Raw genomic sequence first — 12,628 nt, 5'->3', positions numbered from 1 at the left:
CTACCAAGTAGAGATTGCATTGATGAGTCTACTTTTCTGAACAGCTGTCAGGGTTAGAGTGCTGGCATTCACTCACCTTTTTTAAAGTCAGGTAAATGCAACAAGACTGCATTTATCCAAACAACTGGCCCAAATGGATTACAATGAGAGAAGGAAGCTTTGTTGGTTATTGAATTTTTAAGAGAAGGCAGATAGTATTCTATGGATTTAAAAGAAAAATAGGCTCATGTTAATGTATGTACTATGAGCATGGGGCAGGGGTCAGGAGGAAGACAGGGTATAAAATAAACCAATAGATACACTCGCCTATATCACAGTACTGAGCTTAGGGCTGGTCATGCAAGCCGCTAAGGAGAGGCAAAGATATTTTTCCTTCTTGCTGCTTTCAATATTACCCTTTCACCTAAGACCCATATTCCAAGTGAGTAACATTCTCATTAAGGCATAGCATTAACTTCCCAAGGTTAATGGAGGTTTGTATTTAGGGATATGATGTTATCTAAGGTACCATGCAGAAATTCTTTATGGGAAAATATCTTCAGGTTTCTAACTAGCACTCTTCCTAATGAACTTTTTAGTGCAACCCATTGGAGAATTCAAGACTGGATCAAATTCAGAAGTATAATTTATGTATTCGTTTAACATTCTGGGCTGATTTCTCCCAACCATCTGTCTACTTATAGGTCATTTCTCCTTAAGTAGCTTGGTGTTTAAATCATCCATATTGAGTAGTGGAAGGTATTTAGGGGAACATCTACATCCTTATAAAATTCATACATTTAAAAGTAGAACATGCTTTTAAAAGAACTATTTTATGTTTTCCGTCTCGAATACTTTGACTATCCTCTTTTAATGAGAGTAATCGAGAGATTCGTATGTCCTCTCCCATTTCAACCCAGTTTAGGATAAATGATTCTGTCTTAAGTCTCCAGAATTCTTTTGCAAACAATCAGACTAGTAAATTGCATTTCTTATTTCCTTCAAGGTATTGCGCAGCGATGCACAGCTATCAAGTACCACTTTTCACAGCCAATCCGCTTACGAAACATTCCTTTCAACTTAACCAAGACAATACAGCAAGATGAATGGCACCTGCTCCGTAAGTAGTTCTGGGAAAGGACCAGAGAGGAACTGGTGTCTTTCCAAACCCATCACTCTTTGGATGGAAAGATCGATGCTTATTCTGTGTGAGCCTCTGGGTGCAGTTGAGTTGGTTAGAGAGTCTGAAGATCATTTTACTTTGTCATGGGCAAAATGTGTTTATTGGACAAGTTTGGGAAACCCAGGTGTGAGTTTCTGTGAGACAGAGCACTGTGCCTGTATACCCAGGTGCAGTCTGTACAGGTGAGTAGGGTATATGCACTGTCGTACCATTTGTCTGAGTAAACCAATAAGATTACACCTCAGATGCTCTTATTTTTGTTTTGTTTATGCAATATTTATCTGTGCCTACTCAAACCTTGGTATTTCTGCCAAAATTCTTTTATGAATATGTGTCATAGTGTGTTCTCAAAGGGTATCAATTACCTGTACATCTCAGTGGATGTAACTACTCCTTTTCACTGTCATGAAACATGCAATATGACACTAAAAAGAGTAGATATTTACCTGGAAACTGCTGATTCAAGCTGCCTGGTGACAGATAGTGTGCGACAGCAAAACATGACCCTGAATTATTTTCGGTATTCCCCAAATCAGAGATTGATATTCCCATTTTCCCAACAAAACGGGCTGCAAAGACCAACGATCTTGTTTCATGGCGATGAAAGCTACTGTAGAAGAGGAAGAAGCAGAGTTCCATTTTGTAGTGAATTGCTGTGCAGAGCAAAAAACTATTTTGAATCTTAATCACATAGATGGAAGCTGGCGTGTTATTGTCATGCCACTGGTCCAATATAAATTCTCTGATTCTTTAGGATTTGGAATGCCATTGGATAAAACAGCATCCAATTTAAAGTCTTATCTAAGTGTTTTCACATCCTGAGTTTTGAAGGCAGTGCTAAGTATTGGATTCAGAGCCCCCAAATCACAAGTGCTTCATCACACAAGCCATTTCTCAGTCCTTCTGTTTTTAGGGCTCCTTTTTCCCCTCAGATAAGGCCTCATGTTTTGCCTGTGTGGGCCTCACACTATTTTCTGTACTCCTATCTCTGCCTCCCAGGCAAGTGGGATTATAGGCATATGCCACCATGCCCGGCTACTTCCTAATTCTTTATAAGCATGTTTGGAGCTTTTTGTCTTAATAATCTGTCTAGATGAATTTCATAGATACTGAGTCATCACAAGATCCTCAAAAAGAGCCTTACCTCTTTACTTTAAAACTTTATACCTTGTTATTTTAGCCCAGCAGACCAATGTTTGAACATTCTCTTCTCTGTGTGTGTGTGTGCATGCGCGCACGCGAGTGTAAGTGTGTGTAGGTTTCTCATGGAAACTGCTTTTAGCAGTTTTGTACATGGCCGTTTCTAAGAAAGTCACTCTGACCCTTGTGTCTTTCAATAGTCATAGAAGGTACAACTATCACTCAAACCACCAGGCATTGGGAGTTTGTAAAATAATAATAACTGAGCTATTTTGAATCTCTGCTGCTCAGATATGCAGATCTATAATTTTCTGTTATGTTCATGCTATTAAACTCAATATCTTTCAACTCTGGTTGGTTGCTCTATGGAGTTTATATTTTCTTTTCTAAGCAAAGACACTTGGTTTTAATTTGAATGCTCTGGTCTGGAAATGAAGAGTCCTGTTTAAGAAAAGGGATGCATGTGACTAATAGGCTAAGACCAAGACAAGTGGCTACTAAAAGCCGTCCTTCCCCCTGTAGCACCCCTGAGATGCCCAGGAGCTATGCACACATACAAAGACAACATGGCAGCTGCCAGGGCACTACTCCATTTGTAGAGAAGCCCACACTTCAGTGCCATGTGCATCTTACCCTGATCACATGTGCCTGGCAATGTTCATAGTCCCCAGGCATTTTGCTCAGACCTGTTGCCTAGCCTTAGGGGCAGTGGGTATATGTTTGGGATCTAGGTTTTAAGGAAACATCATATAATCATAGCATTTAGGTAACAATTTTTGACAATTGGACAGGTGCTTGGCTCTCTCATCTCTTTCTCTCTCCCCTTTCTCTTCTTTCTTTTCTTTTTTTCTTTCTTTCCTTTTCTCTCTTTCCTTCTTTTTTTTCTTCAATCAGGTGCTCTACCATGCAAGCCATACCTCCAGCTTATTTTTTTGTTGTTATTTTTACTGGTTATCTTTTTTTTTTTTTTGCCAGTCCTGGGCTTGGACTCAGGGCCTGAGCACTGTCCCTGGCTTCTTTTTGCTCAAGGCTAGCACTCTGCCACTTGAGCCACAGCGCCACTTCTGGCCATTTTCTGTATATGTAGTGCTGGGGAATCGAACCCAGGGCTTTCTGTATAGGAGTCAAGCACTCTTGCCACTAGGCCACATTCCCAGCCCCTTTACTGGTTATCTTGTAGATTGGGTCTAACAGCCTTTTCTGCCCAGGCTGGCCTTGACAATCTCTGGAATACAGATATGAGCTAATGGTGACCAGTGTGTTCTGTTTTCAATAGTCTCCTCTCCATAGACTCATAGGAGGTAGATCTGACTCTTGCCTTTGTGATACCCACGGATACCTGGAAAGAGAATTTCCCAAACCTTTCAAACCTTACAGGCTCCAAGCCTATCCATGCAACTTATTTTCAGGATGCATGCAAAGTTATTTCTTTGTTCCACAATTGCCAGTCACTTTCCTGACTGTTCCTTTGACCTGGGATGTCTGTTTCTCTCTTGAGATTAGATTTAAGAAGAATCACTGCTGGCTTTCTGGGAATGGCTGTTGCTGTCCTGCTGTGTGGCTGCATCGTGGCCATGGTCAGCTTCTTCTGGGAGGAAAGCCTGACCCAGCACGTGGCTGGACTCCTGTTCCTCATGACAGGTACGCTGCACCTCAGTGAGGCTGCCTCCTAGTCAAGGGGCTTTGCCTGCAGTGAGCTTTGCTCTGGGTTCTCCCTGTTAATTTTGGTTTCACTGGTGACATGAGCAAATAGAAGTTCATTTGGCTTTGGTGGAAAGTGCAGAAGTTAAAGAAAATGGTAGTGTAAAAAATGCAGATTCCCCCATCATCACTTGTAGCATGTCAGTCAGATGGAAGTGACATGATTTTAAGCTCCACTAGAGCCAAGTCTGTTTTTATTTTTTACCTTTTCTGTTTTATTCTTTCCTTCTGTCCCAAACAATGGTCTCTTGGTAAAGGTGGACCACTGGCTTATCAGAGGCCCTTGAGGAGAAAAGGTGATAGGGAAATGTGGTCCATTCCTTGTGTGAAAGTCAGCTCAAAGTTCATGTCCCAGTGACCATTCCTTACAACATCCATTCATCCATTCATTTACCTCTACAGACCTTGTTAGAGGACATGTAGGTATGAGAGACATGCAGCAAATCAGGTTGGCAAAAATCCCTGTTCATTTCTACTGTGCAGCACCACAAACAATGATATGTGATGGTGATAAAGTGGTATATTTCCTGCAGAAGCAGCGTGAACTTCAGGACGGTTTTGCTGAGATGGCCACATCTGAGCCAGCTCGTGAGAAGTCGCCAGTGGTTGGGAGTGTATAGCAGGACCAGGAAGGCATCAGTGCCAAACCCAGGAGGAAGATGGCAGGCGAGAGGGGAGCCAAGCAACAGAGAGCCTCACGGAAGGCCACAGCTGTAGTTAGTGGCCAGATCTTCAGGGCTTTCTTGGTGAAAAGCTTGAGTTTGAAGCTGAGGGTGATGGAAATTGCTAAAAAGGTTTTCAGCAGAGTGTCTTAAAAGCCTGAAATTGGGAGGGGTGTGGAGACATAGATAGGGATTTTTATTTTGTAATTAAGAGGTGAAAGACAGCTGGGTGCTGGTGGCTCCTACCTGTAGTTCTAGCTACTCTGGAGGCTGAGATCTGAGGATCGCAGTTCAAAGCCAGCCTGGGCAAGAAAGTTCAGGAGACTCTTAGCTCTAATAAAACCACCAGAAAACTGGAAGTGGCGCTGTGGCTCAAAGTGGTAGCTAGCCTTGAGCTGAAGAGCTCAGGAACAGTGTTCAGGCCCAGAGTTTAAGCCCCACAACCAACCAAAAAAAAAAAAAAAAAAAAAAAGAGGTGAAAAATATTTTTATCTAATAAAAAGTGAGGAATTAATTGAAAGGTATTATGTATGGAATATAACATAGGTGTACAAAGTATATCTACAAATCATCTATTTGTCTATCTAAATGATTTTTGGAAAAAGGGAGGATAGAAGGAGTGAATTTGTTCAAAGTACAGTATGTATATTTGGAAGTGGCACAATGAGACTCTCTCATATTTCAAATACATATTAACTAAAAAATAAGTCAGGCACTGGTGGCTCATGCTCATAATCCTAGCTACTCAGGAGGCTGAGTTCTGAGTCTCTTAGTTTGAAAGCCAGCTTGGGCAGACAAATCCGTGAGACTTTCATTTCTCATCAAAAAAGTCAGAAGTAGAGGTGGAATAAGCTAAGCCAGAGCACAAGGCCCTGAGTTCAAGCCCCAGTACCAGCACAATGAAATAAAATAAACATATTCAGTACTCAAATAAGAATCCAGGAGTTGAGCTGATGATGAATACTAGCTAAAGACGGCCGCAGATCTTTCCTTTCACAAAAAATTAGTGTGTTAATACACCCAGCATTAGGATGACTCCTCCCTAGGACGGCCATTTTAAAAGCTTATCTGGAGCTGTTACTCAAGCCAGCTTTTCTGCCACCTCCCAGTGTAATGGGTTCGAGCCTGTGTTCATACAAGCGCCAGTACTCCTCTAGGGCTGATGCCAGCTTCCGTGCCTCTGTCTTTCAGAGGTGACGCTTTGCTTTCTGCTGTGCTCCTCCGAAGACTTACATGACACAGGCTGGGGCCCTTTGGTCTCCCTACTCTCCACACAGTGACATGTCCTGGGTCCAGATCTTCACAAGCGTGCTGACAAGACATTCTGGAGTCATCCTGTGGTCCCTGCACAGCTCTGAGCAGAAAATGAAGTTAGCTTTGCCACATTCAGGTGAATGTACAGAGGCTGCTGGGACTGTAGCTCAGGAAGCTACAACCAGTTCCTAAAGTTTGGAAGGAAGATGGGGGTTTCTAGCTGCCTAGGGGATGTGAGTGCTTGAGGGATGCATTTAAACTCCGCGGGAGCAAGCAAGAATAGCAAAGGAAAAGAGACTAGACTTCCCTGAGGATTTCTTCACACCTCTCCTGGGGCTTCCTGGTCATTGAAAACCTCCCCCATTGCTCTTCCTTTATTAGTTACACCCTGATTTTTTTTTTTAATTTCTGTCTCTATATACATCAAGGAAGTGCGAATTTGCTTCTAACTCTAGAAAGGCCCCATGCCACAACCCCTGTCAGAGGGTGTCCAGACTGGACAATAGCCTCTGTAGGATGATGATGATGATGATGATGATGATGATGATGATGATGAAGAAGAAGAAGAAGAAGAAGAAGAAGAAGAAGAAGAAGAAGAAGAAGAAGAAGAAGAAGAAGAAGAAGAAGAAGAAGAAGAAAAAGAATTAGTGGGGATTGAACTCTGGGCTTCCCACAGCATTCTACTACTTGAGCCATGCCCTCAGCCTTTTTTATTTATTTTGTGTTTGGCAGTCTTTTGCATAGTTGGTCTCTAACCAAAATCCTCCTACCTCTGATCCCTGAGTATCTGGGATTACAGACGTGTACAACCATATCTGGCTAGGATAGATCTGGCTAGTAGGACTATTTTTTTAAAGGATACTTTTTAACATAGGTAGCACATGAATAATTTAGGAAGCTCTTTGCATATAAAATAATTGTTTACCTGAAAACAGATCACAAAGCTATGAAAGCCAGGTCTAGTGAGCGTTCTGTAGAAGACCAAAGGGATAATTTGGTTTTTTAGAAACATGAGAAGTCAGCACTGGATAAGTACAGGAGACAGCCATCAGTTTCTAGGGTGGTGTATTCATTCTTCTGTCTTGTTCTGTGGGATCTCAAGATATTTGTTTTGTTTCCATTATTACAAATAATGCCTCGAAATTTCCTTCATAAACCTTAAGGTATAACTTACTAATTAATTGTGCATGCTGAATGAGCTGGAAAACCTTCAAATGCAATAGTAGGAGATGAGAGCAGATAAGGGTTAAAGAATTGATTTTAATTAAGCAGACTGTCTTCAGCAGCTCTAGACAGCAGCCCTCCCACAGATTTTTTTTTTGATACTAAACTTAGCCCCTTCTAATATGCTGGCATCTTCATTCCCTGCCTGAACTTGTTAGCTAAACCTTCCATGGAGAACAGCAATGATGTGACAGTCTGAACTGTCAAATGGAAACCATGGGACCGTCTCTTCTCCTGCCTTATTGCATGCAGACAGGTCTTGATTGCCCAGATGCAACTTTTGGATTATCAATTTGTATCTGGGAGCCAGGCTGCACTGTGTTTCCTTCTCCTTTGGGAAGGTTTCTTGAGCAGACCAGCATCAACCAAGAGTCTCTGGTGTAGGCTTTTGCTGCTAGTGTTTTGAAGCTGCGACTACAAGCCTGGGGCATGCGCAGAGGACAAGGGAATAAGACTTCAAGCTCCGCCTATAATGGAAGTGCACTCCTACCTCCAGAACATGGAGAGAATATTTCCCATGTCCTCTATGAGCTTGCCATTGTGTTACCATTGTATAATTTTTGGTGTTGTTTTTGGTCAACCAAGGGGCTTGAACTCTGGGCCTGGGCACTGTTCCTGAGCTCTTCAGCTCAAGGCTAGCACTCTAACACTTGAGCCACAGCACCACTTCCAATTTTCTGGTGGTTAATTGGAGATGAGTATCAAAGACTTTACTGCCCAGGCTGACTTTCTTTTTTTTTTTTTTTGGCCAGTCCTGGGCCTTGGACTCAGGGCCTGAGCACTGTCCCTGGCTTCCTTTTTGCTCAAGGCTAGCACTCTGCCACTTGAGCCACAGCACCACTTCTGGCTGTTTTCTGTATATGTGGTGCTGGGGAATCGAACCCAGGACCTCATGTATACGAGGCAGGCACTCTTGCCACTAGGCCATATCCCCAGCCCCCAGGCTGACTTTTAACCATGATCTTCAGATCTCAGCCTTCTCAACAGCTAGATTTACAGGTGTGAGCCACCGGCAGCCAGCTCACTCATTGTATAATTTAAGGTATAAATATAAGCATATCATTTAAGTCATAAATATTTTAAAGGATTAGTTTATTCAAGGCTAACATGTAAACTGCAGTTTTGCTCTCTCTTCTAGGATTTTCAGTTCTCTTTCAGGAGTCTCAAAAATTGTGGAAAGCATGGGTCATCCTGGGTGGGGATCTTATCACCTGCTGGATCTACTGTCTTTCTCAGGCTGGGCCTGAGTAGTCCTGCCATTTTGGAAGAGCACACGTGATACTCCAGTTCTGACAGAAGAGACAAGGAGACATCCAGGCAGCTGTTACTCATTTCTTTGCTTTAAAGCAACCAAAAAAAAGAGATATGAAGCCAGGAGCTTGTGGCTCACACCTGTAATCCTAGCTACTCAAGAGGCTGAGATAGGAGGATGGCAGTTCGAAGTCAGCCCAAGCAGGAAAGTCCATGAGACTTTTACCTCTGATTATCTTGCAAATGAAGTGGAGCTGTGGCATAAGTGGTAGAGTGCCAGCCTTTAGCAAAAAGTTAAGGGATTATTACCCTGAGTTTAAGCCCCAGTCCTGGCATACAAAAGAGAGGAGGGGAGAGGAGAGGGAGAGGGGGAGAGAGAAGGAGGGAAAGAAGAGAATGGGAAAGGGAGAATGAGGGGAGAAAAAAAAAGAGAGGAGAGTGAGAGAAGAAGAGAATGGGAGAGGGAGAAAGAGAGAGAGATTGAGAGAGACTATAGTAGGTATATGGAACTATCTAGGCTATCTGTCAATTATGAGCTAGAATTTCAGGTCCTATATACCTTATCTGAAGCCCTTGGGGCTTGATGTATTTTTTAATTCTATGTATCGTTTATCTACCACTCTCAGCAAGGTCTGGAGCATCTTAAAGTCAAAAGCATTAACATTTCTGCTGTTAAACATACGACTATTCACTCTAAAAAGGAGCAATGAGGACTATAATTGCCTTATGTTGGAGAAGGTCAGGGTTTGCCTCTAGAGGAAATTGCTGCAATCTTACAGAAGAGATTGGAATTTTTTTAAATTTAGGAATTGTAGATATATTTTTGTTTCGGTTTAGTACTGATTTTAAAGAACTTTTCTTCTATATCTGTTAGTGCTGCCCAGTCATTGAGCTGAGACAATGTAGGTATCACTTATGTACTAATCTATGTGAAAACTAATGGCTGGAAGGGCAGAGGTCAGAATGATAGGCAGGCCATCTTTTAAAGGAGTGGTGGGGGGAAGTCAATGTCTATGCCTTTAGGCATCATAGTTTGGTTATTTGTCAAGCTGAGAACCTGAGTGAAGCCACTTCTAATCCTTTTGGCCTTTTTAAGCACATCAAAAGGAGGGAGGTTAAAAAAAAAAAGAGCCTAGTTACCCTAATTATATCTAACCAGCTGGCCACAGGCAATTTGAAGGTAGGAAACTAGGTTGATGGTCTAGGATGGTAGCATCAATTTACTGTTGCCCTCATCTAAAAATATCCCTCAAAGCCCCACTCATCCGTGCAGTTATGGCATCTTCTAATTAAGAATATTGGCAGAAAACCCTTTAATATTTTATAAGAAACATAGCTGCTGCATACGGGGCTTGCCAGGGAACCAGTAATTATTTACTGTTTTGAAGATGCTAGCCAGCAATAGCCAGGAGCAAGTTCAAGACTCAGGAAGCTCTCTCCCTGGGCACCAGCTAGGCAGAAGAGCATGAGGTAATTGGGAGAAAATAACAGGAGGGAATGGCTAGAAGATTATATAGGCAGCCTTTCCACTGTGGGTATTTAAGATGGACCCTTAGACTTTATACTTTTTGGATGCAAGAATGCCTTAATCTTTTCATACTACCTTCACATACCTAGATTTCAAGGCATGAAAATGCAATGTTACCTGAGATAACTTGCCACATAGGTCCGTCCTACCTGGGCTAGTTTATGATGAAATGGCTCTTAAGTGGATAGCACTCTAAAGGGACTGTAGATTCAATGATATGTAATAGATTTTTTTCTGATGCTATGAGCTCAGCTATGTTAGGAAAGATGCAGAATGAACAGGAAGTCTCTCCTAGCTGTGCCTGAGATCCATGCTGAAAAATGAAATGGCAAAAACACCTTGAGTACCTGAGTATATCAGTATCTGAGTATATCATTGTATGTCAGCATACCATTGTGGGTATGATTCACAAGAACTCATGAGGCTAAACTAGTTCTAATGCAATCTAATCTGCACTAGGTTGGGACATATAGATAACCAATAATTATTGAGTAACAGATTAACATAAATTAGTACAATCTTGCTGAGATCTACAAAAGAGAGAAATACACTCTTCACTGAACACACACACACACACACACACACACAATGATGTTATGCACTGAGTTATATCTTCCCAATTCATGTAATCCTCAGGATCTCAAAATGTGACCTGACTTGAAAATAGGATCTTTAAAAAGGAAATGAAGTAACAGAGAGAGTGACTATGTTCTTAAAGGTGAGGAAATTTGGATATAGTTACAGCGGAAAGATGCTGTTAAGACGTGGGAGAAGATGGCCATCTTCAAGGCAAGGAGAGGAGTCTCGGAAGCATGCAGCCTTGCTGATTTTCTCCTCTCAGATGGCAGCCTCCAGGATTGTGAGAAAAGCAATCTCAAAGGCTTAAGCCACCCAGTATGTGGTTCTTTGTTAAGATGGTCCTAACAGACTCATGCACATGAGTACTGTAAGGTATGCCTATGGTATCTAAAAGAGCAGTCGTACTATCAGAATTGACCTAAACTATGAATCCAGCTTGAAACACACACACATATGCCTTCATTATTTAAAACAATGCCTTTTCATTGATGTCTTTGAATTGAGAGGCATTTGTTTTTCCTTTGAAAATATGATGATAGGGAAGGCTTCTGTTACAAAAGCATTTTTAAAAAGCTAGAAACCATGCTCTGTTTCTCCTCAGTTCATTTCCTTGTGATAGTCACAGAGAATTCAGCCCATCCTACATATAATATCTGTGGCAGGCAGATATTTGCAAACTTCCTTAGAGGTTTGAGAGTCTGAAAGGAGGAGCTCTTCTTGTTCATCTCTTCTTTGCTCTCCTTTTACCCAGAACAATTTCAAGAGCATCTTTGAAGGAGAGAACACATTACACAGGCCAGTAGCCTGAGGAAGAAGGCCAGAGGGGTGTCGTATTGTTGGACCAAAAGACTGTTCTCTCTGACTCTGTGTTGAATGAATCAAGGCAACAGGCAACAGGAAATAAAGCAAGTTTTCATCCAAGTTTGATGAAGACTGATTCCAAAAAAGAATCCAAGTTGTGCGGAGATGCACACTCCATTTCACAATAAAAGAAATATAAACAAGTAATAAAAGTAAGACCAAGGGAAAAGCAGATGTGCAGGCTGTGCTGGTGAACTTTTTGTTGCTATGACAAAATACCCGAGGAAGAGGATTTAAAGGAGAGATTTATTTCTGTTGGTGGCTTCAGAGGTTTCAGTCCCAGGTCACTTTGTCCCCATTGCCTTGTGCCTGTGATGAGGCAGAACGTGAGGACAGGGAACATGCAGCAGGCAAAGCTGCCCACTTCACTGCAACCAGGAAGCAGAGAGAGGAAAATGGAGAGGGGTCCCAGTGCCTCCTACCAGGCACACTTCCTATGGTCTAACTTGCTTCTTCCTTTTGGTCCCAACTGTGAAAGGTTCTACCTCCCAGTAAGTAGCACTGCAGGCTGTCCACCAAGCCTTCCATTCATGGCATTTGGAGAACATTGAGGAACTAAGCCATAAACACCAGGAAAGATGGAGTTAGAGAGGAAGCAACAAGGATGCCAAAAAACTTCATGCTCTTGCTCATGGTAGGCCACAGATTTTGTTAGTGTCAGGTAACTTGGGGAAAGAAACAATTCATTTGTGACTTCAGGCATAGCCATTCATGACATCGAAGGCAGAGAGAAATGGCACTGGTGAAATCCTCAGATTATATTGTTTCTTGTTATTTTTTTCCTCTTCAATACAGATCTGTGATATAATGATAAAATTAATTTTACTCAGATGGTTTTATGGAGATGAGGAAAGAGGGGTGCAAGTAAAATCAATCTTCATAGTATAAAATCTAAGGAAGTAGACACAGAAAGAAAAATACATAGGACATTTCATTATTTAGTTTCTTAATACTGAGCACTACATTCATTCACAAGTTTTAGGATAGATACTTCTTCCATGATGAATAGCATCACAAAAGTTTGACACTGTCAAGACTTCAGTAACTAAGTCCCCTCCCCTTTTCCTTCCCCAGATGAAGACACTGAAGTTGGGTAATTTCAAGGTCACGCAAGGATTGGTGGTTGGGCGAGGGCTAGAATACATATTTCTTGCATTTAGACATCAAAGGATTCTTGAAAGTCTAAGTTTGAACTCAGGCTTTCAGAGGTCATTGTAACTATGCTAGTTGTAAAAATGCTTTCTTTTAGGCATTCAGCTGAGAACA

The 12,628-nt window shown here is 41.8% G+C and overlaps 1 protein-coding gene across 6 annotated transcripts in view; it reads left to right on the top strand.

Moving 5' to 3' along the window:
• Window positions 1–12,628, top strand: part of Tmem178a (transmembrane protein 178A) — a 251,150-nt gene that overhangs the window by 235,688 nt on the left and 2,834 nt on the right. For all 6 annotated transcript variants that reach the window (XM_048353079.1, XM_048353080.1, XM_048353078.1 and 3 more), the window contains 2 exons: window positions 986–1,099; window positions 3,806–3,943. In XM_048353079.1, coding sequence (XP_048209036.1) covers window positions 3,838–3,943 — 106 coding nt within the window. In that variant the 5' untranslated portion in view covers window positions 986–1,099; window positions 3,806–3,837. The remainder of the gene's footprint in view (window positions 1–985; window positions 1,100–3,805; window positions 3,944–12,628) is intronic.

This window comes from Perognathus longimembris, chromosome 8 (assembly GCF_023159225.1).
Source record: "Perognathus longimembris pacificus isolate PPM17 chromosome 8, ASM2315922v1, whole genome shotgun sequence".
In the NCBI taxonomy this organism is placed as follows: Eukaryota; Metazoa; Chordata; class Mammalia; order Rodentia; family Heteromyidae; genus Perognathus; species Perognathus longimembris.
Note: the sequence above shows the minus strand (reverse complement) of the source record. Positions and strands in the feature narration are given on the sequence as shown.